The sequence below is a fragment of the Opisthocomus hoazin genome, chromosome 4, assembly GCF_030867145.1.
Source record: "Opisthocomus hoazin isolate bOpiHoa1 chromosome 4, bOpiHoa1.hap1, whole genome shotgun sequence".
Taxonomy (NCBI): domain Eukaryota; kingdom Metazoa; phylum Chordata; class Aves; order Opisthocomiformes; family Opisthocomidae; genus Opisthocomus; species Opisthocomus hoazin.
Window position 1 is genome coordinate 10,521,370 of NC_134417.1, and position 26,514 is coordinate 10,547,883.

At 39.7% G+C, this 26,514-nt stretch overlaps 2 protein-coding genes across 2 annotated transcripts in view; one reads left to right on the forward strand and one right to left on the reverse strand.

Moving 5' to 3' along the window:
• Window positions 1-6,449, reverse strand: part of COL4A4 (collagen type IV alpha 4 chain) — a 73,885-nt gene extending 67,436 nt beyond the window's left edge. The window contains exons 1-3 of the mRNA XM_075417321.1: window positions 6,385-6,449; window positions 3,752-3,791; window positions 1,185-1,262 (exon numbers count right to left, since the gene is read on the reverse strand). Of these exons, the coding sequence (XP_075273436.1) occupies window positions 1,185-1,262; window positions 3,752-3,791; window positions 6,385-6,440 (174 nt within the window). The 5' untranslated portion in view covers window positions 6,441-6,449. The remainder of the gene's footprint in view (window positions 1-1,184; window positions 1,263-3,751; window positions 3,792-6,384) is intronic.
• Window positions 6,450-12,186: 5,737 nt separating this feature from the next.
• Window positions 12,187-26,514, forward strand: part of COL4A3 (collagen type IV alpha 3 chain) — a 69,465-nt gene continuing 55,137 nt past the window's right edge. Inside the window, exons 1-2 of the mRNA XM_075417857.1 lie at window positions 12,187-12,420; window positions 25,511-25,567. Coding sequence (XP_075273972.1) covers window positions 12,187-12,420; window positions 25,511-25,567 — 291 coding nt within the window. The remainder of the gene's footprint in view (window positions 12,421-25,510; window positions 25,568-26,514) is intronic.

Genomic DNA, 26,514 nt, shown 5'->3' on the forward strand with positions numbered 1-26,514 from the left:
AAGTCAGTTGTTTTTAAATGGCACTTCAGATCAGGGTTTTGGTATCCAAAACAATCTATTCAGTAGCACTGAGAGACACTGCAATGCTGCTAGTCAAAATACTTTTCCTGGGATGCCCTTTTGTTAACACAGTGTTACAGAGATAGACACATCCTACGCCCCTATTATGAAAATGCTACAGCATGGGGGACTTTCGTATAGACATAATCCTGGAGGATTAGGATAGGATCCAAGGACACCAGGGCAGTGATCATGACCCAACAAAGCATGTGGCTAGCTGCAGAAGCACAGGAAGGAAAAGGTGCATCTTGCTTTTGTGGCAACTCAGGTTGTACACAAAAAAATCAGACATGCAGCTCTTCTAAAAACTGATCCACCACATTCAAGCTTTCTAACCCTAAACTTTAACATCAGTACTTTGAAAGAAAACAATTTTCATCACTAACTGGCAATTTTTCAGTTGTTCAATAATGAGGATGTGTACATAAATTAGTCATTTCTCATATAACATTTAAATTGTTTGCTATCACTATAGACATATGTATTTTGAGAAAAAACATCCAAGATAACAAACTAGTAATCACTGGACCATATTTCAATTGACGAATAACAACATGCACAGTTGCTAATTTTAGTGTATAATAAGAAAATGCCTTGGCTTCATTGAATGTTTTATAATCATTTATAAGGTAAAGACAATTCAGGTTTTTTTCATACTTAGTGCATCAAGCTAGTAAAATAAAAAGTCTGCAAGCTTTTTCAGAATCACCTAACCCAAATAAGAAACACCTCCTTTCTCATAAAACTAGTAAATGGCATAGACTTTCTCTTTTAACCAACCTAGTAGAAAACAAGCATAGATTTCTAAACTTAATATATATTAAGAATGACCTTTATCTAACTACTAGATTGATCTCAAAGAATCCTTAGCAGAAAAAAGGCACCACGATTATTACAAATCTAATTTACCAGCAAACCTGTTTACAATCTTAACTTCCTTGGATGACAGCAGTACTTCGTACCAGTAAGAGAATTATGCTAGTTTGCTATATTCAGAGACTTGTTTATGTCTGAATATTGATTTATTGATATATGTCAACCATATTGATTTTAAAGAAAAGCAATGTGCACAAAATGAGCAGTATTTACAACAGTAACTATCATTAGGTCTAATCATCACTTACTCTTGATCCTTTTTCTGCAAAGCACCGGCAAACTGAACAATCCTGTCCACCACATGGGTCAATATATGCATATCCTCCCTAAAAATTAAAAGTTTATGGATGTATTAATATGGAGCAGACAACAATCACATCATCAAATATTTTCAGCTGGACATATTGTCCAATTAGATGACTTTTAAGGCAAAAGATTTGTCTGCCCTTGCATACCCACAGGGCAATTTCCTGCTGATGAAGAAATGGCATGGTAGCAAATACCAGAATCATAGAATCATAGGTTGGAAAAAACCTCTAGTATCATCAAGTCCAACCATCAACTGAATGCAACCATATCCCAAAGGGCCACCTCTACACGTTTTTTGAACACCTCCAGGGATGATGACTCCACCACCTCCCTGGGCAGCCTATTCCAATGTCTGACCACTCTTTCAGTAAAGAAATTTTTCCTAAAATCTAATGCAACATGAAGCCATTGCCTCTTGTCGTATTGCTAGTTAGTTGGGAGAAATCAACGCCTGCCTCACTACACCCTCCTTTCAGGTAGTTGTAGAGAGCAATAAGGTCCCCCCTCAGCCGCCTCTTCTCCAGACTAAACAGGCCCAGTTCCCTAAGCCGCTCCTCACAAGACTTGTTCTCCAGACCCCTCACCAGCCTCATTGCCCTTCTCTGGACACGCTCCAGCAACTCAATGTCTTTCTTGTAGTGAGGGGCCCAAAACCGAACAATATTGTGTAGGTCTTCAGCTTGACATATATGAACCTTTCACAATGCTTGCTTAATAGAATACACACATTAGTACTACATTTAAAATCCTCCCAACCTTTTTGGATCTCTCATCAGCATAAACATTCTGGCAAAGTACAGGCAATAAGCAAAAGCTTATTACTGTTGCTGTAGTAGGTGAAAGATGTTACCTGCAAGTTATGTTAAGTAATGCTAAATATTACAGCTAAACACAACTAAGGAAATATTTTAAAAGAGTCAGAATTCAATTTGGAATAATGTGAAATTTGCAACCCATCACATTAGGTTAGGAGATTGTTTAACTACTATTAAATGACATAAGTCAAAACAGGCTGAAGAGCAACAAGGCTGCTCAGCGATAAAGCCTTGTATTTATTTCTTGTCTATTAAATGAAAAAAGAAGTATGTGCATGGCATAATTCTGCATTACCCTCCATTAATTTACTTATTCCTTGTATTAAAACTTTCCATCATTGTCCTCTTAACAGCAAAGAAGTGACTACTTTGTTTCATCGAATTGCAATGAGAAAAAAAAATATTCGAGGAGAAACTACAACACAACAAAATATAAATTCAGTAATTTATTGTGTGGTAAGTGAACATGATTTTATTGTTCTTTTCTATTTCCTAAAGTGTAGTATTAAACATATACCAGTTATACACACCATATGTATTTACAAACTCACTTAGGTGGTTGGAATGCCCACTAGGTGACATTATTTTTTCAGCAAAATTGTGTAAATTATCAAAGTGGTTTCGAAAAGGATGACAAGGACTTAAAAGGTTTAAGAATTATTTAGGTAAACAAGTAAACAGTGATAACATGAAAATATTTGCTCAGCGTGGATTTGATTTTTATCAAGGTCAACATTGTTTTGTTACTGGTGTTAACATCCACCAGAACACAATAGGCTCAAACTTCAATTTTTCAAAGAGAAAACACTGACAAATATTAGATAAGGAGGAAAAATTCTGTTCTTTCTATCTACAGAATTTTTAGAATATCTGGTACTCCGAAACCTCAGAACAAGATGGTATGATGGTCTCTTTCACAGACTGCTTCTCTTTCACACACTGGATTTCCCATGAAATTACTAATCTACTCCACACCAGTCCCTCATCTAGTTATTAAAAGCTTGCCTCTACTGGAATGTCAATGGAATGCAAGTTTCTAATAACATGTAAGCTGTTACCCTTTGTTTTAATTTAACACTTTTTTTTTTTTAAATACTGCAGTGTTCAACAATTCAACAAAAAAGGGATGACTTTAGGAGAAAAAAACAACAAAAAAGAGCTTTTAAATATTTGAAAGAAACAGATGACATACTTGAAAGAAGTTTCAGTGAGGGCATTCCAAACATAAGGTTAACATGGAGGATAGTACAGAGAGGAAAATAAAGTAGATATTGAGACTATATTAAATGTGAAATTTTGGCTTCAGAGAGATGTGAATGTGCAGGGAGACCAGTTTAAGAGTGAGGCTAACATACAGAGAAGGGCTTGAAAGCTAGAATAAGTATAATATACACTATAATGTAGACTCATTGAAGGGACTTCATGAGGAAGGAGACAAACTCAGTGCACGAGAGAGGTTTCTTTACATGCAGCTTTCCAAAGGCATCTAGAAGAATCCAAAGGAGACAATTACAAAATAGTTAAGCTGAGCAACAGGAACAGAAAGCAAAGTGAGAACTGCAGAAACACTGAAAAGAAACATCACAGTTTTCCCATAGAACTATAGGTCTTTTTGGTGTATGTAGTGTTACTTCTTCAAACTTTACCATCCTATCTATCACCTGTCTAAAGTAAATATCAATGTCACTTACCCCATCAATTTCTTGTGCTGAAAAAACAATCAGCAGCCACCTGATTTAAAAGAAGGAGAAAGCTAAATTAAAACTAAACTCCCAACATCTAACCTTCACAGAAATATAGCCTTTAAAAAGTAAGAAGTGTGTACACATGATTAAGTCCTGTTAGGGGTGATTATTTAGTAAAAGAGTATATTTATAAGGTGTATGCACCATCAAAAAATGGTCAGCACATGCCATATATATTTGTCTTCTTGGATTTGTGAGACTGAGTACAAACAGATAGGCATGAATAAGCTATGTAAACATCCTTGTAACTTCCCCTTTGTAACCTATTTCCAATTCCACAATTAGGAATGGTCAGAGAGAAACAATTCCGGACAGATTTCTGCACCTCCACAGATACCATGGGGTGAAGACTGAGCAGAGATGGAGGTGATCTGCATCTGCCACAAAATAAGTTAGCTGGTGCTGTTTTCTTTCACTTGGAGACAGAATGGGAGAACGCAGGAAGCAAAGCCGCACTCAAAATAGCCACATGATTCCAGAGCAGCTGCTGGGGAAGTCCAGCTCTATGCCAACCATTGCTAACGACAGATTATAAAGCTGAAATCATGTATTTTATGATTTCCACATGCAAAAAAGAGGATAAAGTAAAAAAAAAGGTAACCCCAAATTTCTGCAGCAATACAGGAAATAAGCATTATTATTAATTATTATTAATATTGACATTATTATTAATGACAACTAAGTTGCTCACTCATTATATGAAATGATAAATTAGATATGGCCACAACATATAGACTGCTGTGTATTATTCTCTAGGCTATAGTGAAGCCTGTACCAAAATTACTCCAACTGTGCAAACATTCAGGCATTTAGTGAACTTCCCAAAGTCCTATTGAGAGGTTGATACCTGTATTTTTTCTTTGTTATTCACATGGCCAGCTCTTTGGAGCACTAAGAACTGTGCCAGCAAAGACATGATTATTCTCCCTGATTATTAATTATTCACAGATTCAGACTCAGGACTGACCAAAGACCTCTACAGTCCCACACAGTCAAATTCTGCATGCATAAATTAACTATGTATATACACTGATATCTACTGATGAATTCAATACTGACATATTTAACATATTTTAGCCATTTATGTACATTTACTCTATATAGTTTTTAAACCTATGTTGCCTGCTACTTTTTTTCAAATACACAGATTTTACAGAAACAAAATATTTGTGAAAATAATCAGAAGTAAGCTCATACTGTCTCTTGCTAAATGAGAAACAAAGGACTGATTAAACAATGTGGGACTGCCGGATAAACAGCTACAGCAGTAAATGGTGGAGAAGCTTTGTGCACCCCAATAATTCATCCTTTAATGCATCAAACAAGTTTGTGTAGAAAAGATTTAACTTCACAGGAACAATTCCGTGAGGTAGCAGACAATAGCATCAGTTTGTGCTGTGACTGTTACTAATTTAAGGCCATCTTTGCTTCTAACCTTCTGAACTTGCAGACAGCCTCTGTAAATACTTTTTGCCATATCAACGTTGGCCAGGTGTGAGTTATGAAAATGCCAAGTTCTCATGAAGCCCTTGAACAACTGAAATGGAAATCTGATGATGCTGTTCTTGATGATAGCGCTGCAGTCTCACCCTTTTCCAGTCATATACAGCAGACACGTGTTTGCCAGATCGTTCTCTGTCATTTCAAAATCCCTGCCTCCTGAAGCCAGACAGACTTTGCCTATGTACTGAAATCAGCACAAGACAGTTAGAGGTAAGTCATTCACAAATAATGCAGAAAAAAGGCAAGAAGAGCTATTTGGAGAGATGGCTGGGATAGAAGGCTGCTACATTAGGGAACATCTGAATAGCAAGCAGCATAGGTTTGCACAAACCAAATAAACATGAAGGACACTGGAGAGTGTTCAGGCATATTAGTGCCATGAAGACAGCCTAGCAGCGAGGGAGTCAGGTTCACGCAAGGTACATTTGATGGGACAGGTTCCCAGCTAGAAAAGCATAATTTCACATTCCTAAAGAGCCTGGTGCATGAAGTTTAATAAAGACCTCAAGCAAGAAGGAAAATTGCATTGACTTTTCCTAGAAGATATTACAGAGATGGAATCATTGATCCCATACACCACTCTGAAAATTCCAGGCCACGCTGATCCTAATCTTCTGAGGATCATCTTCCTCCAGAAAGAACTCCTGCCACAGCTGCTAGCAGGTATTTTCATCATAGTGTCTAACAGTTTTCCTCATGCCCTTTAATAATTCTCCCTCATCTGCAAAATTATTCTGGGACGGGCATTCAGGTTTGATTTGGTCATTACTTTTTCTTCTCCAAATATGTTCATCACTAGAATGTAGGAATATCTTTCCTCTTAAAACACACTCAGAACTACAGTTCCTGTTTCCTACCATTTAAATAGTGTAGTACCTGAAATTTAAATGGTATAAACTTATAGACCAGCAATCAATTTCAAATAAAATAAATTATATAAAATAAAATACAGGCTTATCAAATTTAAGACAGGCTACAAATCATTTAACTGTTGATTTCTTATTACTGTTAAATTCATAGCTAAGACTGTATCTCAGTGACTGTAGTTAAAAAAATTAGTGATCTGTAAAACTCACCAGGCAGCTGTGATAAGCCACTCAATCCGTTCAAACGAATCCTTTGTTAATGCCATTCACACTGTTCGAGGATCTGTATATGCAGCACTTTTTCTCTTTTTTTTTTTTTAAACAGCAGGTCTTCTCTTTCCTTCTGTTTGTGGATGGTCTATAAACACTATTCCATACTGTTGTTGTTTTCCCCTCTGAACCTGTTTATATTAAAATATACATCTGATGTACAAACATGAATAATTACCAGATAACCAAAATATGTCTTAACCATTTACATATGTCATACTGCACAGCTTTATGTGTGCACTACATTATATTATTCCTATTCAGGCCTTATTTTATCAGCAATCCAGTTATTTCAAGGGGACTATACGTGAAATTACAAATCAACATAAAAAAGGTACAAGATTTCAGCCTAGCAAAGAGACAGTCTTCACTCAGTGCTTGAAATAATGAGCAAAGAGCATCTTGTATCATTATTTCTTAAAAAGTTATCATATCCACCATTTTAGCTAAAGGCATTAAAAAAAAAGTGACACTTGTCTATGGTAAAGACATAATGAACTTATAAAATAAAATCAAGACAATATTTGCTATACTTTCAAGACAGTGTCGTCTGCAAACTGGGCTGGACTAGAGTCTGTGTGCACATTTGAGCAAAGGAGGACTACTCCGAATGCAGAATAAGCCATATGCATTTTCAGCTCAGGAGTTCTACTCATATGCATGGACAGATCACAATCATTGGAAACGTTACCTAGATTTTTTTAACTTTCTATTTAGGCCATTCTTTCCACAGCTTTTGCCAGAATTTAGGGAGCTAGAAGCCTTAAGTGCAGGACTGACCAGAGGCCTCTACAGTTCCAGTCAGCCCATAAATTAACTACACAGTGCATCTGTGACCTCTGACTTAGGTCCAACAGCATATATGCAGTTTTATGTGCAAATGTGCTGCACCAACCTTTCTGTAAGATCAAGCTTCACAAATCCAGAGAAATGGCTAGCTCCTGTGCAAACTTTTACATCCCCCAAATAAGAAAACAGCTGTAATCCTTTGTAATAAGGCACACCTTGCAAATGATTCATGGTAGTTATTTCAAACTGAGGATTTAAGAGGCTAGGCTTTTCCTAGGACAGACAGATTACCACAGGCTTTTATTTTTTAGTGTTGTAGTCTTCCAAATGTGGGGAGATTAACTAGAGTGAATTGACAGGGGTTCGCATCCTTTGGAGAAGTCTCCTGAGTAAGCACAGACAATCACTTACTGAGAAAGGAGCACGGACGTGAACCTGCAGCAAACTGGATGCTCTCTGATAGTTGTTCAGCAACAAGCAGCTATCTTTTCTTTGTAAAACAAATGATTGTACAGTTCCTGAAACATTACTGTCTTGCTTTCTATTAACATCTTTCTAACCAGAACTAATCTATAAATCATATTGACTCCTATGGGTATGCAGAGTATATCCATATCCCGCAATCTGAAGAAGAGACTTTGTAAGCTACCACGCACTAACTAATGAATATATAGCCCGAGGGCAGCCAATCCATGCTGCAAGAACACATTCTATGTGTACTGTACAGTACTTCATTCATCTGCCAAATTCTTAGTTTCTTTCTGTGCCCCAACTGCCCATCTATAAAAAAAAAACAACAAACTCCGTCACTCTTAGTAATAACATAATATTCCAATAACGTTCCTACCTCACTGATTTTTTACATTAATAACATAAATATTATAAGCAAGATTATAAGGCAATAAAATACTGCAGGGACAGATTGCCTTAAATGGAAAATCCAAGCCTGTTATAAAGTGTTAGACTTGCAGAAATTTGTTTCTGTTGCCCATTATCCATCTTGCTATTTAAATATCCAAACAGCTTCTATTGAAATTTGGTACATTTGCTTTGTATTGGCAGAAAACCTTTTGTTTTCAAATTAAAATCCATTTTGATCCAACCCATTGACACAGTTTGAAATCATACTTAATGCATGAGTAAAAGACTTAAACCACTCTGCTTGCTGTTTCGTCATGGCTATCAAAAACTCATCATTTTCTGAACAAGCTTCCTATAGTTCGAAGTGTTCAGCAGCCAGTGCAATAATATAAGGACTACAAAGTGTTATTTAGATTGATATATCAAACTGATCTCATCCTTTATGTTATGAAGTAATCACAAGTTACCTCAAGAAAATACCTAATTCGAAAGAATATAAAATACCCCAGAACAACATGCTGAAAACCACCAAAGGAACAGGTTTCATACAAGTATAACCAAACCTCAGCTCATAAAATTCTCAAAAGCCAGAGGGGGAAAAGCTGGCACTATAACATAGCCTAGGTGTTTAGTTTCTAGACAAGGACCAAGAAGGAAGACAGTTTATTCCTGGGGACTCTGACAAAATAAGACCACAGGACATGAGACATAGTTTGAGGCAGACACACTGCTACAGTTATTGAGGTATAAAAAATTAGAGCAGCCCTAACTACATTCTTATTACATCCAAATAAATCAACATCATGTGTAACAAGACCATTGAAGTTGCAAAGTCAAGGATTCAGAAGTCAGGAAGTAAAAATTAGGGCTGTGTGCCCAATGTTAATGTAGTTCTTCTATGCATATGATTAGGATAGTCAATTTAAGTACAAGAACACATATGCTGTTTTCCATAGGACTTCTGCCTCATTCACGATGGATATATTCCATACTCTTCTCATTCTTTTCCTTAAGCCCTGTTTTTTTCTTTTACAGTGTCCTGTGAAACTTTGTACTTTATACTAGGTTTGTACAACTGTAATGTTTCCCACAAAAATAGTCCTTATCTGTAAAAAGAGAAAATACTGTTATCCCTGTTTTACCATAGAGAACTGAGGAAACAAAATCAAAGCTAAAATCATTAAATATCAATTACTGTGAAAAAAACAAACTTTAATTTGTTGCAGATTTCAATTGCTTTCCAGTATTAATGTTGACCTCTCTGTTGTTCATGCACTAGTGTTTTTTCAGTAAAGTACCACTACAGGCAGCTGCAGGTATACATTTTGGCACAACTGATGTTAAGCCTGCCTGGCCAGCTGTTTTACTAGACAACACCATCTCTCCGAGTTTGTAGCTCTCTGAAGATATTGTGGACTACAGCAGTATCAGCAACAGAATCTGCATCAAGGTTTCATAGACTTTCTTTGGATGGATGCCATCAGTTATGGTAGCAACAAGCAGCAGAGATAACATCAGTGGCTGATCTTACCTTTGCTCCAGCTCAATGCTACTCTGAAGTCACTTACCTGTCCTAGAAACTCACATACAGGCATCTACGCTTTTGTACTACAATCTCACAAGGCAACATTACTTGCTGTTTCTTAACTATAACACACACAACTGCCATCCAGCTGCTCAACGTCAGTGAAATAGGTGGTACTGGGATAAGACTGGGCTTGAAGAGGACTTTTTTTTAAATGCTGTCTTCCCGTTGCATCTCGCTTGTTAGCACTTTCTCATCTTTTCTTTAAGCATGCTGACTTTTTTTGAAATTTCCACACAAGTTTTTCATCATTTGGAAACTGACTCAATATCTTTGTCCTGCATATATTCATTTATTTCTCCTTATCGTGGTTTGTGTGCTTTCTTCTGTTTCTTCCAGTATTTCTTGGGCCTAGTATTCAAGAGCTCTCCTTTTAAGTACTATCTTCTTTACTCAGTGAGACTTATACTGTTCATCCTGCATCTGAATTTGCATCATTTCTGAGGACTGACCACTCTCTTCCACTGTAGTCTTGCTTGCTCTGACCTTGCTGCCTCAGAGATTCTTGCACCTTTTTTCCCTTTTGTGTAAATAAGTCTCTGCTACCTCCTGTCTCTGCTACCTAACACCAGTTCTTCTAATGTTAAACAACTATAGACCCCATTTTTGTCCTTATAGTATTCCTGTGTAAAAAATGTAGCACTGTTACAGTCAAGAGGTTTAGGAATCGGACAAATAAAATGCATCAGTTCCTCTGCGTGGTCACCATCAGTCTGGCTTGAAAATGGGATTTTTTTTCCCTTTCCCTCTATAACCGCCAGCTTGTTCTCACTGATCCTTGAGATTTTACAGCCAAGGTGATAATGTCTGTGATGATGTACAAGATCTTTGACACTGAATATATAGCTCTGCTCTTCCAGAGATGCACTCTTGCTGCTAGTAGCAAACTTTTGGGAAAAGCAGCCTCTACTAACTAGCTTTCACAGCGGATTTCATAGGGCGTTGACAGTAGTCTCTACTCTCATGCCTGTAAAAAACAGCTATTTTACACAACCCTGGTTAGCTTTATGCTCACGACAGGCTTTAGTTTTGTATCTTTTGAGTAGCCCTAAATAGATTTATATACATATATTGTATTGTTGTGTAGTTAGGCTTTTTCTGTGTCACTTGTAGTGCTTAATGGAACCTGCAACGCAGGATGTCCTACGCAGCATTCACAAACACTACGGATAAGGCATGGTCACTGCAGCCGGCCTGGCCAACGTACTACCTGAGCCTGCACCATCTCAGCACAGCCCTTTATTTGGCGAGGTGTTCCATGGGACATGCAGTACTTCTGTCAATAACATAAATGTGACAAACTTTGCATGTTGCCAACGCTTCACGAATCACACTTCCATTCAGAAAACCTCTGTACCGTGCTAAGCTGCGTGGAAAGCCCGGGCAGAAACACTTCTCGCCGATTTACATCCGTGCGGCGGCAGCGCGGTGTCCCCTCTAGGACTCTCGCTCTCCGCTGTCCCGTTCAGCCAGCGCCAGCGGGCCAGGACAGCGCTGCTGGCAGCGCAGCGCTCGGGTCATGCCCGGGCAGCGGCGGGACGGCGCTGCGGGCCCGGCTCCCCCGACTCACGCACCCCGCACTACCGCCTCCCGCCTCGCCCCCGCCTCGGTTTAACCGGCCCCTTCGCCCCGCTGGGGCGATACAGCCCAGCCCAGCCCAGCCCACCCCGCCCCGGGCGGGTCCCGTCCCCGCTCGCACCGCCTGCGCCCTCACGGCAGCGCGGGAGAAGCGGGCGGGGGTCGGAGACAGCCCGGTAACCGGGGACACCTCCAGCTGTCCCGGGACGGGTCTGCCCCTCGGCGAGCTGCCTACCCCCGGCAGGCGCCGAGGCTGGGCGCGACGAGCGCCAGGTACCGCCGCCCGGGGCCACCCCTCCGCGGCGCTCACCTCAGCTCCCAGGCGGGAAAGCCCCCGACTCCTCGCTCACTCCATGGCCGCACGGACGGACGGCGGCTGCCGGTGGTGCCCGAGGCAGGAGACGCGGGGGGGAGAGGAGAGGGGAGGAGAGGGGTGGCCCAGGCGGCCCCGCCCCGGCCCCTGTCCCCACCCCAGGGCGCCGGGAGCTCCGAAGCGGGTGCGAAGCTGCAGTCCCGCGGCCAAAAGCCGCGGGCGGGCTGGGGGCAGAGTCTGAGCGCCCCTGGCCGAGCTCCGCGGGACGCCGCGCAGGGAGCGCCGAGCGCGGGGATGGCCGGCAGCGGCTGCCGCGGCCGCCTGGCCCCGCTGCTGCTGCTGCTTGCCCTGCTCTGGGCGGGCCGCGCCGCGGCGGCTGAGGTGAGTGAGCGCGGGGCGGAGGGGCTGCGGCGGCGGGACGGTGGCGCGGGATTCCCGTAGAGCGGGGCTGAACTCCCGGGCCCCGTCTGCCAGCGCGCTGCCTTTCGGCCTTGGCCAGCTGTGAGGAAGGAAAGGTGAATTCATCGTCTTCAAAGTGGTACGGCTCGCCCGCGTCAGGTACCTCCTAGACAGGCCGAGGCGAGGTTCCGTTACCCCTGCGCCGCTGCCAGGCGGGATGGGCAAAGGCGAGGAGGCCCCTGCACAGGGCACTGCCTCACGGCCCGGCTCAGGTGCGAAGGGGAAGCACAGCGTGGCGGCGGCCCCGGCGGGCGGGGCGGCTTCCCGCCCTTCCAGCCGAGGGGCTCCCGTGAGGGGATGCGGGGGGGCTGCGTACCGCCACCGCCCTGGAAAGAGGCCGCGGAGGCCTGCTCGGCGGGAAGCGGTGGCTGCGGGCGGCGAGGACGGAGCGGTGCGGGGTGCGGGTGGGCTCTGAGGTGAACGCTTTCAGGGCAGCGCCTGTGCCGCCCGCGTTACCAGCTCGCGTGACGGTCTGTCAGGTTTAGTGAGGAACGCGCGTCACCGTTTGGTCGGTAAATTCTGCTGGATCGTTTTGCAGTCCCTGCCGTTCCTTGCTCCTCTGGCTGGCTGTAGCACTGAGATTGAACGTTCCCGACTGGGAGAAGAGCAGTCAGCTGTGAGGGTAAATGGGTCAGGGCAGCTCGCAACGTTTCTGGCAGTGACCAAACGGAAAACTGCCAGTTTCAGTAAATTTCAAATTCTTTTTCTCCCATAATCGCCAGCAGCGTTAATTTCTCCTTGCATGTGTCAGTAAAGCTCAAACGTAGCACATCAAAACCTTTTACTGCCTGTCAAAACATTGTGCAGTTCACCTTTACAAGGAAAAAAATCTGATCTTCTGCTTTGTTGTTGCTAAAATAGAGCCACGTGCTGCCGTAATTATCTGAAGCAGACTAAGGAGTAATGATGTTTCTTCTACAACACTGCAGCTTTTTCACTCGCCCATTCTGGGTAAAGTGTCCGGAAACAGCCCAAGCACCTCACCAAACATGTTTTCATTCATGGCACGCTAACTAACTTGCAGTCAAGTTTAGTCATGTAACAAAGATCCAATTGTTTTATTTGTAATAGAATTGAAATACCTCCTGGTTTTTACATAGAACAGAGGTACCAGATCTATTTGCAGAGCACACATTTTCTGCAGAGTTGTTTCAGGCTTTGCCTAGATCTCAAAAGCAAGATGTGAAAGATGAATAAACTCAAGACCTGCCTCTCTCTTCTATCCAGTTTACTCTTCTTTATTTCATTCTTCTCTTCGTCTGCTGGTACCTCCCATCCGTTGCCCTTGTTGCTCCTAAGGGGTGGACATTATTTTCTGTGCTTCTGGATGGCTGTTAACAAGTGTGGGCTGTGTACCAGGAGCTCCTCCACCCCCCTGACACACACACTTTTTCTAAGCCTCTGTTCTGGCTGTTCTGAACTTGTCATCCTGGTCTGTGTTTTTGCCTACAAAGGAAGGGAAAAGGAGGTGTATCGACAAGTATACGTCCCCACGTATGGCCCAGTAAAACATTTCAACACTTTTTAGCAACCTCAGTAAGATCCTAGGGTATTTGCCAGTCTTGCAGACCCATGTACCTTAGTTCATCAGCAGCCTTTCTGCTTAAGGTAGATCATGAAGCGCCGAGATACCAGTTTTCTAGATCGTTGTCATTACTAGATCCTCAGTGACACTTAGGCCTTAAAGACAGGATTTGGGATGGTAAGAAGTGTCTTCTACAGAAATCTTGCTGTTTAAGCAAGATGTGTTGATTCAGTGGTGCTCTGAAAATTCCGTGGATCTCAAATGTTGTCTGAGATTAGTTTAGATTTGCAACAGATAACTGAGATCAGTTTAAGATTCAAATGTCATTGTTTCTGTTCTTGTATGAAAATGCTGATATTTTCAAAAGAAAGTCTTAACAAAATTTTCTAGTTGATGGAGGAAATAAAAAACTTCCTCGATAGCAATTTTATCTAAACTCCTGATTAAATATTAGTAGCTAATTGACATGAAATGATTGATAATAAAATGCTGCATTTTGGCTGGACTGTCCATTGCAAAGAAATAGGTATTGTTTATGTTTTAAAATTGTGCTACACTTTCATATGAAGATAAATTGATATTTGATCAGCAAGCAATATTTTTGCTGTATGCATAAATAAAAAAAAATGTTTCAACAGAGAAAAGTTTTAAGTATATGTGTCTTAATAGCTCTAAGTAATTTATTCCCAAAGGCAAGAAAGAAAATTATTAATTTGTGCCTGCTGCTGTTTATACAGCAAATTTTGGTCCTCACAGCACTTCACAGAGTCCAGACTTCTGCCCTTAGGAGGCTGAACTTTCTGGCACCTGCTAGGGAGTATTATTGTCTGCATTCTTGGCCACTGGCATGCTCTAATCACATCTTCTGAAAACTCAGCAGAAGCAGCATCTTCCCATGTCAAAGGCTTTGCAGCTTGCTTGATGTATTCCTTCACTCCAAATACTGATGTTATGATTCTTTGGATTTTCCCACTGTTCATTTAAATACTTCAGAAGAATAATAAAATTTAACTATATGTTTCCTCAGGGAACAAGATCTTTCCCACTCCTCGTTTCTGTTTCTTTCCTCTCAGAAAAAAATTGCTTTGCTTTCCATTTGTTTCATTTTGTTTAACAGCACCTGGAGCTGATACTGTCTGGATGCACATGTACAATCCAATTAATTCTCCTGAGGGTGTCCTTTCTTTTGATACCATCCATGTACTCCTTGTATGTCTTGAAATTAAAAATAATCTAAAAATGTTCTCTGAAATTTGCTGTTTCAAATGACACTAATAAGAAAAATAACTAGGTCAAGTGCGTTAGTACTGAATGGATACCGCTTCTTGGTGGCATTGATGATTTTTGTGATGTCATTGTGTTAGCATGTGGTCAGAACAGGGTAAGAGAGGGTTTCTACTGGAGCAAGACTGCTTGATTGCAAGTTAGCTGCATCTCATGTTACTACCATTTTGTGATTTGGATTGGAATACAATTGCAATGTTGTATTAGTTCACAGAATAAAGTTAAGTGCTCTATATTCTGTATTTGCCTCAGTCATTATTCCTTGTATTTTTTCTTCATGTGCTGCTGGCAAAGGAGGGGAGATAAAATCAGTGACGATAAGGCTTGAGAAGATCTCCTTTTTGCATTCCCTTATGCTTACTGATTGTGACTAGGTGCAAGTGTTCATATTTCCCAATTAATTTCATTTTTTACAAATGTTAGAATTTGCATGCAAATACTTATAGTCATTCTTCATGCAGTGTTTTCCCCTTATTACACGTAAGCTATATTGCTGTCACAAATAGACTTCAATACATGTCTCTGGAAGGAAAAAATGCAGTGTTCTAGCTCAGGCATGAGCATCTCCAAGGTTGGTAAGAATGGGATGCAGGCTGAATTGCTTTGTTTAACTAGGAAATCAAAATGTTGGAGGGACAATGTGTCACAGTGAGAATTTTCCTTCTCTGCAGGCCTTTGGAAGTGCCCAGGTTCTTTGTTGCACAAGGCAGCTGAGAAGGGAAGATGTGCACCTGAATATACAAAAGGGAGTTCACTGATCATGTTAGAAAAACGAGGCCTTTGTGAAGTGCTCTCTTTGATTTGGTTAATATGATCCCAGCTCTGAAGTCAGTGGGGGTGTTACTTTGATAATTCGGCCCAATTTATACTAGACTGTTCTGGTCCTGACTGCCTCTGTAATTGGTTGTAATTCAGCCATCTTCTCCATAGAGAAACAGGCTGATGTCAGAGCACTGCAGAGCAATGCTTGCCCTACTGGGCCAAGAGAGTTAGCATAAGCTAGCAGACTTGCCCTAACTGTGCATCAAAATTTATGGAGTTCTGCTGTCTTATACCGCATGGAGGCTTGCTCTGATGGCCGTGAACTGTCATGTGTGCTTATGAGTTGCTGCATCATACAACTGAAAGATGAATCTCCTTAGATAATCTTAGTAAACACTTGTGAAAATCTAACTGTTAACACTTGATATATAGACTTTTTCTAACAAATCTACAAGGTAAATGCACATTTAAGCAAAACTCTATAGTTCAATTTATTTTGCTGACTGAATGATATCATTAAATTGATCAAACTAGGCCAGCAAACACTGGTTCTTTCTTCATTGCTTTGCATTTCATACAGATATAACAGCATTTTATTTCGAGATCTGTGCTAGCAATCTGTTCTGCAATACCTAGAGCTGATTTATCATAACATGTCGTTGAAACAAAATACTTTGCTATTAAGTGCAACTAGTATGGGATGTCCGGTCATCTGTTACTGTCACATTCTCACCCTACTGCCTAACAAAGTAATACTAGAAGGCTCAGTATGTTGGCATGGATTACAGGAGCCTAGGAGGAAGGTGAAGTACAAAAAGGCTTTTTTCTTAACTGTTTACAGCCCCAGTCTCTTGTGCACACACTGAAAAAGTTCTGTTTTGCCACACAGTATGTTTTTAGTTCTATTTTCATTATTTGTCTTTTTTTAAACTTAGCAGTTTTGTGATAGAGTTCGAGTCTCACAGATTTATATGTTTTCCATTTGGCCTGGTTCAGTGAAGGCTTTTTAACTAGGGCTTTGTGCTGCATTTTTGCACAGCTTTTTTTTGAGGAAACTGCAAGAAAAAGTAACCTATTTTTTTCTTTTTAATCTGTGAAATCACAGAGCCTTTCAAAAAAGGAGAAACCAAAGCATTGGCAATAAGCTTTCTCTGAACAAGCTACTGTTGCTTTCTTTGCTATTTGCACCACTTAACAGAAGGTGCACACCAGGAATTTTATGAATATACAAATATACAGGCCTGAGGAGACAATTATAGTGAATGCTATTCCTACAGTCAACAGTTGGGAAAAAATACAAATTGTGTGATGCGATGCTACCCATATTGTGGCAGGTAAGCATAAATTCACTAGTTAAATGGTGTATATTCTTTGTTACTAGATTACTCTTTTAAGATGACCCTCTGTTAGGAAGGAAAGCATGGATGAATAAACTGATTAAACACTCTTAGGAGTTTGCTACACAAAACTAAACTCTGTGGCCTGAATTGCCTAATCTTTTTTTCCTTGTGGAAAGGAAGAGTATTTGTTTCTTTTGTCCTCATGTCCTGTTCAAGGTCGGGAGAAGAAACCCACAGAGATGGGAGTTTATGGGTCTCCCTTTGGAGTTTTTACCCATTTGAATATATCATGAACAGTGTGGTCCAGTTTCTGATAGTCCTCAATCACAGTGACTTCCACCTAGTGAGATTATTTGCAGAGTTAAGATGTCGGTCATTGCAAGTATCAAAATTTTCTGTGTTTTGGCAGAAGAGAGCAAACCATCATTCTCTCTGTTTAAGGAGGGAGTAATTCTGTATCTTCTCTTTATAGACCAAAAGCAATTTAAAAAACACAAAAAACAGAGATTCAGTTGAGAGCCTCAACTTACAGTTTTCCAAAACTGCACACAACATGCCAGCTCTACGTACATAGATACTGGGTGATTTTTAGGCAGCGTCTACAACACAGGCCTTAGTGGTCATCACTGCAGAGCTCACAAACAATTTGAGTTTGTGAAAACTCAAGGTGTTGGTTTTTTTTTGTAAATTACATTTTACCTGTTTTATCCTGAGGCAATGATGATAACATGCAGGCACAGTGGAGACTGCTAAGCCGTACCGTTCTCACACTCCCTAATTCTTTACTGTCAGTGAGTTGCAGAGAAGGGAGAGGCTCCATATAATTAATTGTACTGTATCTGCTGGGACAAGAGTATAGTTGGCACCATGGAAGTTGTATGTGGAACTATGAGTAAGACGGCAGGATGGTGTGCTTTCATAAGAGTACAATGAACAGCTATATTATGGTATTTTCTTGGAACTTCATACAGACAGACTCGTTCACAGCAAAAAAGATACGCTATACAGTAAGTATATTACAAAAAAGAATTGCAGGGTGATACATAGGTTTCATTCTGTTCTATTTTTTGGTGTTTGGTTGTTTTTTGTTTTGTTTTCCCCAAGGACATATTTTATTCCATTTAAACATAGGCAAGAGATTTAATAAGTTCTATGAAAATTTTGTTTCCATCTGTTTTATACTGTTTTATTTAAGGTTTATGTTACTGTTTTTTTTTATTTATGAATAGTTACAATGAAGAGATTTGGCTAACACTACAAAATTGTTATTATACAGAGTTCTTACTGAACAGGTTTTTGCTTTAAAAACTAAGAGCACAGTTATCAAAACAGTTTCAGTCTCTGAAGTGAAAAAGGATTTTCATACACGTGTTCCCTTGACATAACAGAAAGTTGTTTAAATGTTCGTCTGCAGCAGCTTCTTCTGTTTCTCCATACCAGTCATTTACCATAGTTGGTTTGCAAATACCATTATAAATATATCTTTATATTACATAAATGAACAAATCCCTTCCAAAGAACTCTTTACAGTTTAAAATTAAGGACAGAAAGTAAGGAAATTCTTACCAAGTTTAGATAGACACATGTTGTGTGTTCACATTGTGTGGTCACAAATTGCGTGTTTCTAAGACACAAAATCCTGCTTCTGTGAAGTGTTATGAAGGTTTTTTCCTATGATCATAAATTGTTAGGACTTCTCTTCTGCACTTCACACTGAAAGCAGCACGTAACCAGTAATGCAAGGCCTGTGTCACCGAGGAGGAATATTGATTCAGTAGTTATTCCCTGAGCAAGGTTCCCATTACAAGTGTTCAATGGAGCTTATTCAACAACTGCACTGTCTGTAGCATAACAGTTGTCTTCCATTGCGTCCTTTGAGATCCGGTCTCCGTACATTAGACATTATTGACCAAGTTGTTTATTAGTTAAAGTTACAGGTGTATTGCTTTATAAGGGAAGGTCACAATGATTTTTGTCAGGTGCTAGATGTTCAGCTGGCAGGCAGAAAGCAGTAAATTCTGATAGCATGCATGGCTGTTAACAGGAGTCTTCTAAGGTAGGAATGTCTGGCTGCCTTCCAGTTCACAAGTGACTACACAATGTTTCAGGGTTTGGGAACTGACATATTTTCCTTCATCTCATCATCTCCTATTTCTGCTCTATGTTGTCTATACTTATTGAAGGCTTAATAATTTGGTTTTGTTGTACTGGTCCAGCAATCACTAAAAAAACACGAAGTTCTTCGTGGTCTTTGATAATTTTAATGAATTCATGTTTGATGCTTAGAATGCATGAAAAACTTTTAGTATACAGATTGTAATTGTGAGACTGGTATTTTGTTTTGATAGCAGTGTTTTGGAGTGAGGGGACTTCATTCTTCAGTACCTTGTATGCTACATGGTGATTTACAGTTGTGCAACAATAAGGAATATGCTGCCGGGGTCACGTGTCTACTAACCATGTCTAGATAGACTTAGTGACTGTGCTAGCCTAGCTAAATATTCTAACACAGGTGCATCAGACTCAGGAAAAAAGGTCTTCCTTATAGAGCCTTTTCCACAGTGGGAACTTTTTTCTATACAGCTCTGCTCTCAGATCCTTTGCTTGAGCAGGTTAGGATAAATTTTCGAACACAGAACTGTCCAAGCTAGAAGCTTTAGCTAGCACCATAGTGTCCTTCAGAAAATGCAGCATTTCAGATCTCTGTGCAGCATACCTACCCCAACACAAGTCTGTAGCGTAGATAGATGTTAAAGCTAAACTTCCCGCTTACTGTAATCATAAGGCTTTACACCCACTTTTATTAGATGTCATGGAAAACGTGTAGTAGAGGACATTAGAAGAATGGGCCTTTTGTAGTTTTAAGCACTATATTAACATCAGCTATTTGAGCAGTATTATTCTGTGTGCTCAGTTGTGGTTTATAGACACAGCTGGAATGTGTAAAGTGATTGCTCTGCACTGAGACAGCTCCGGAAGAATTCAGAAATCTCAGTGTGTCAGCAGCCCTTGAAAATTTGTTATCAAGACTCTTAAAGGAGCTGGCTCACTAATATGTAATTTTTAAGAAGTATTGGAATTTAAGAGAAATTACAGAAAACTGGAAATTAGCTGATAATTTTCTTCCACTTAAAAAGGACTGCTGTGATGACCTGCATGTTCGTAGGCTGCTCAGGATGCCATTAATGAGCTGAAAGATGGAAAAAAAAAAAAAAGTGGCGTCGCAGAAAAGTAGATCCTGTCCAAGAAGTCTTGTTCCATGTTTTGATGTAGTTCTAATTTAGTGATCGTTGACATTAGAAGGTAAAGATCTAATGGCAGGGTAGGTGAGATGCTAATAAAAATGAAGTTTAAATGAAAAATCAGCCTTGCATTTTTAAAAATGAGCCTGATCAGTCGTTGAAACCACCAATAAAGGAAGGTGACAGCTTCACCACCCACTTGAGAGAAGACACCTGGGCTATTTTTACTGTCCAGAGTAATTAATAGATATCACTTGCACTGCTTTTAATTCATCTTAAAATGGCTCATGTTGCACAGTCATCTTTCATTTATGTTAACCAGGATTTACCTCTGGAATCAGTGGAGATCACCCATGAAATTAAAGACCAGTCAGGCCAAAAGTGTAAACTTAAGCCCCACTGCAGCCAGATTACTGTATTCCTAGAGAACACATTTAATTTCATCTCAGCTTTTATCTGAATGTCCTTATTACTCATCCTGTGTGGTCTTGATGTAGTCTTCATGTGAAACATATGGTACCTGCTGCCCGCAGCAGCATAGTTTGCTGCCTCTCTGTCTTGGGTGCAGCATTTTTAATACAGATAGGTATTTTGAAATCATAGCTAACCATTCTGATATTTTCTGGATCTGGAAAAGCAAACAAATACTCTGACTGTTCTGACATCGCGTATGTCATTCCAAAAAGAGATCAATGGAGAAATATTGGCTCATCACCCTCACTGGCTCATTTTGTCTGTTCCTCATCTTTCTGCCTTTAAACCATTCCTAGTAGGACTGTATTGCCTCACAAATGTGAGTGAGAGGACTCAAAGCCTGTGCTATTGATAGAAATGCCTATCGGTAGGCATTAATATTCAGGTTTGATAACATCCCTAAATACATTCTCTGACATCCTTCACATAACTAGCTCTCTTGGCAACGTGCTGTGAGCTATGTAAGATTCTCTCGGATACTCCAAATTAAGTTGTCACGACTGCAATGGTAGGAGTAGCAATGACATGCTGCATCTACATTAAGCTTTGTATAGGTGACAATGTAGTCTGTAGTATGTTATTTCTTCCTTCTTTCTTAGTCGTTTCTTTGAGGGATTCAGTTAAGGACTGGAACACTTTTTAACCAGATGCTTAAGTTAGTCTCGGAATTGGAGGCAGGAAGAGGTCAGAGTCCCATAGAATCCCATCCCATAGTATAGGAAGGACAATTAGGTATTACAAATAAGGTTGTACCCACAGAACAAAACATTAACCGCTGCAGAAAATGTGCTTCAGCATGTACAACTGTAATTATTTAAAGAACATCGAATACTACTGCTATCACTCAAAATACTTTTGAAAGGAGTTCCTTTATAAATTACTCCAAGAAAGTGTTCGTTTTTTTTAAATTTTGGTTCATTGGTAAATTCATTTGAATTGTTATTCATGTAATGATCTGACTTTATCCGTTGGCCTGCATTGTTAGATCAAAAATCTAGTGCCATCTACCATATCTAAATACTTGAAATAAACTTAGGTGATTATTATAAAAGCCACAAAACTTGAAAACACGCAGTAAACATGTGGTTTTGGCTATGTATTTACTTATGTGGATGTTATTGTGAGGATTTTGAATAAACCATGAATAACTAATATCCAATTTCCTTATCTTACGACCTGGCAATATACTATTGTTTTGTTGTGGTCTTTTGATGAAGGAGCTGCAGGCATTTTGCAAGGATGTGGAAACATCCAGTAGTATAAGTAAGCAATGATTTTTTGGTTCAAAGCTCCTTTACGAGAAGGCAGAATCTAATCTTATGTAAAAATCATATGCCAAAACATTTAGTATTATCCAGCTAACTGACTGTGTAATGTAAAATCGTCTTTGGTCTTTTCAGTTTAGTTTAGAGTGATGTATACACAAAAAGACCTAAACTGATCTGAAAGCTTACTAATGGCAAATTAAACACATTCTAAGCATTCTGACTTCTTGAAGAGCAAAGGCTCTTTAAACAGTTTAATAACCTTGTTTAGTTATGTAGCATCAGAAGTTTCTACATGTTCATGCGTTTAATTTCATATTGAATTATCTGTGGAAGTTAAAAGTTTCTTTTGTATCTGTGCATATCAAGTCTTCTGCAGATTATACCTATTATAGAAGAGTCATTTCATTTGGTGATTTCGCTGCATGTCCTGAAAACATACCAATACTGCAAAGAATCTGCTTCTAGCTTTACTTTCACAGGTAGAAACAAGATGCAACTCCATGAAGGTCCATAGAATTATAATGGTAAATAACTGATACTACGAAGATTAGAAGCCAGCTGTGGCTATTTCTGAGGGAAGCTGGCTATGGTCAGCCAGGATATGCTCCCAGTTACACTGAAGAAATTCAGAGAATTTTGAATACTGTAAGCATTTTTTCCTCATTACACAGCACCTTTCCTGGACTCAGACATGTGTCCACTAAATCTGTAAGCTAGATCTTTGCTTCAGCAGTTGAGATTGCTGAGTAAATGGGTCTCATAGGTCTTGCAGTTAATTTACAATTTTCATATGGAAGCCTTAAGAATGTGGTAGCTTGAGTCACTCACCAGCCCTGCACAGAAGTAATACACAGTGCCTGCCATTTAAGACTACTTTTACTGTGTACTATGTTTACATCTTTTCTTGGGATGCTGAACATTGAACAGTTACCATTTTTATACTGCTTAGCAGACATTCACCAATAACCTGTGTCACCTGTTTTGCAGAGAATACTTTGGGAAGGAAGGTACTGTTATTGAATAGGGAACAAGAAAACTGGTTGTCTTGCAGAGTATTCAAAATTTATGTTGAGATATATGTCACTTTATCCTCTAGTATTTATGCTTAAAGCTTGAGATGTCTGTCATAACTTGGTGAATTTACGTTATCCAGTGCCAGACTGATAGACCACACCAAGAAGAAACCAGGATACTGTTTGTTGTTAATTCTGCATTAGTGTTTATTCTTGTGTCTCTGGTGATATAGTCATATTGATTAAAAAAACGATAAAGGTAGCATAGTCAAATAGTTTGTTTTACATGACACCTTTGTTTTCTAAATTTCTGATGCATGAATTCCAGATGTCAGATCAGGGGAAGAAAGAGTCTTCTTTAAATATGCCAAAGAATGAAGTATTTAATGTTTGCAACTCTTTAAAAATCTAGCTTGAAACATCATGTAATCGCCTACTGATCTGTCTATAAAACACAGGCGGACACAATAGTTTCTTTGGAGATGTGCTTTTCGTGACCAACTGATCCTAATTTCTGTTTTATTTTGTAAACGAATGCGTAAGTAGCTGTTCACTGGAGGAATACCCCCTACATCTATTTCTAAGTTAATAGATGGCGTCGGCTCGCTAAACTTCAGCCACCTAAAAGACAGGCAGCTACTGTCAACAATTGCCTAGTCCATAGAGAAGAGCAAGTACTTGCAGCATCTTTCCTCCATCCTAAAAAAGGCACCTAAAGAGACTGGATGGGTTGTTCCAAACTAGAAGTGAAGTTTGCTTTTGTAGTCAATGGAAGGAGAAAAACACCATGAACTGTGTAAGAAATTAAGGCAGCTAGCTGATACCACATACCTCAGTTTTGGATGATAAAGATAGAAGAAATTGGTCCTAGCTTGTGAGAAGATGCTTTTCAATTCTGTAGAATGTTTTACCTGAACAGATTGCTACAGGAAAATTTAAATTTCATAACAATCTGACATTATCATTTTAAAATGTAATGGAGAACATTTTTTTCCTCTGTCTTTTGTTTTATGTTTTTTGAGAACACCACTGGAAAAGTTACAATTTCGGAACAGTGGTGCTGTTCTATTATGACCAGCTGTAGGGGTTAATTAATTCTGTCTTCAAGATCTAAATAGAAATTTCATATCATGCCATCTTAAAGACATTCATCTTGTAAGAAAAAATATAGTTCTTCCTTCTTTTCTGAATTTTATGCAGTTTAGAAAAGTACTTCATAACCAATATGTGATATTTGTCCCTTTCTCATTGTCTGTAACTATACCATAGTATATGGTCATGTACTAAAGTGGGAGGATAAACTGAAAAAAGCCCTCTTTCTACAGCTGTCCAATTGAAAAAGTCATTCAGCAAGTGCTTCAAAAACAAATGAAAGGATTTAGGTGTACAAAGAAGGACAATAAATGCAGTTTACTCCACATCTGTATGAAATAAGTGGATTCAATAACCTCAATGATATTTTAGTATGTATAATGTTTGTCTTAACTAAGGATTATCGTTTTCTTCTCCACTGAAATAGGATATGTGTGCATGAGCGTAGGAGAGTCCTTTGCAGAGTTATCCCAACCAGACTGGGCCAGCTCAGGTGCTGAGTGCAGGACAGCTGTAGCAGGAACGTGGCACAGAAGGGTTACGTGTTCTCATGTTCAGACAGGGTCTTAGATGTGCTTTGCAGCTCTGCTGACCCCTCTGCTCCCACCACTACCTAGTACGTGAGCTAGCTTATGTAGCCATGCTGTCTATCCAGTTACATACTGAATATCCTTGTTTGGTTTTTTGTTTGTTTGTTTCTCTTAAGTGTGAATAGTAAAAAACTCAATATCTCTTCATACTTGAATAATCATTGAGTTTTCCCAAACTGTAGTTGCTCCCAGATAGCTGTGCCATAGTCAGGCACTAGAGATCACAGACTCAACACTCAGTCCTCCAAGGAGGGCTTTGAATTCCAGGCTCACCTGAAGACACGGACGTGATGCCCAGGGCTTGCTGCAGGAGTGAGGCATCTCTATGTGAGGGCACTCGCTGTCACACAGCTTGGCTCAGGAAAGCTCCAGAATTAAGAAACAACAAAGTTGAGAATCCTTTGTAATTGGGTTAGGTACCATGAGTCAGGGTCAGGAGGTGAACACAGCTACAATAAGTCAGAATACTGTTGGTTAATAGATTAAAATAAAAAGAATATCATTGTAACCTAAACCAGTATCAGTATATGTGTTTGTTTCTGTAGTCAGTTTTTTAAAGAATCATCAATGTTTAATGCTGTGAGCCCAAACTCTTGAGTTTTATACTTCGTACCGGTATTATAACCCTGCTGGTGTTAAGCATGGCTTCTTGGCCTTTACCCCAACTATAAAATTAAACTGGAGCCCTTATCTGTCTCAAAAGACAATACAGAGGAATAATGAGCTCTCTTTTGCTGTTGAGATTGCCACTCTTCACAAACATTTTCTTAAAAGTTGTATTATCTGTGAAATAATTACCTTACTAAAACCACTGACATCTCATTTGCCCCTCACCAAACAACACAATTCATAAAAACAATTTTATTCTGAAGTTGTCTTTTTGTTTTTCAGAGCTGTGTATGCAAAGGTAAAAGTCCCTGCTTTTGCAATAGCATGAAAGGTGATAAGGTAAGAACAAATAAATTTCTCCTTTTTTAAGATTAGCTTATACCTGGAAATAGGCAATACAATACCTGACAGAGTGAGTGATTTTTATTGTGTGATGGTGGTGTGTCTACAGATAATTGTAAAAGGAATACATTACCTTGCAAAAATCTGTTAAAACAACTCTGGACACACTGTTTAACTAAGACTGTTAATTTTCTTTTTTTTAATGTATTAGTTTATTTAGAGTATTGCATGATGTTTGAACACCAACAGAAGAACAACTGTTAGAAGCACTAGGTCCCTTTCACAAACTCCTAACAAACGCCCACAGATACCGTTACCCTGGCAGCAGCTCTCCTGTTACAGATTTCATAATGTCATCAAGAGTGTCATGTTCAGTGCTTCCCTTTCTGCACCTTTGGACTTTGCCCATCTCCCCCACTTTTCCAGTTCCTGAAGGAAAGCTGCATGCACTGGCATTGGACAGATAAATGTGCTGCAGACCGCCACGGGGGATGAGTTTCTGGGTCCTGCTCACAAACACCTTGCCAGCAGTGAGGGAACCGCATCAAATCCATCAAAAGTAGCAGGGCCGCAGCTTTGCCTGCTGCCAGTAGTTGCTTGGCAGAGGCTCTGAGCTTTTGGACAAACCTGGATTACACAAATGCCAAAAATTCTTTCAAACTCCTGCTTGTAGCTGGAAAAACAAATGATTCGCAAATGAAAGGGGCATTATTAAAGAAGTCATGGTTGTAATTCAGGCTAGCTGTGGGCACAGTGATTACCATACTAAACCTTATCAATAGATTCCAGATGCCAGTATAAGCTTAGAGTTGTGATTAGTCCAACTGATTGACACATCTGGCTAGTAAAGAATTACTCACAACTTTCCTCCTGTACTTTTACCAAGAAAAAAAAGTCTTATTGCACCACAGTAAACACTGCTAGTCTTGCCTTTAGGAAGCTTC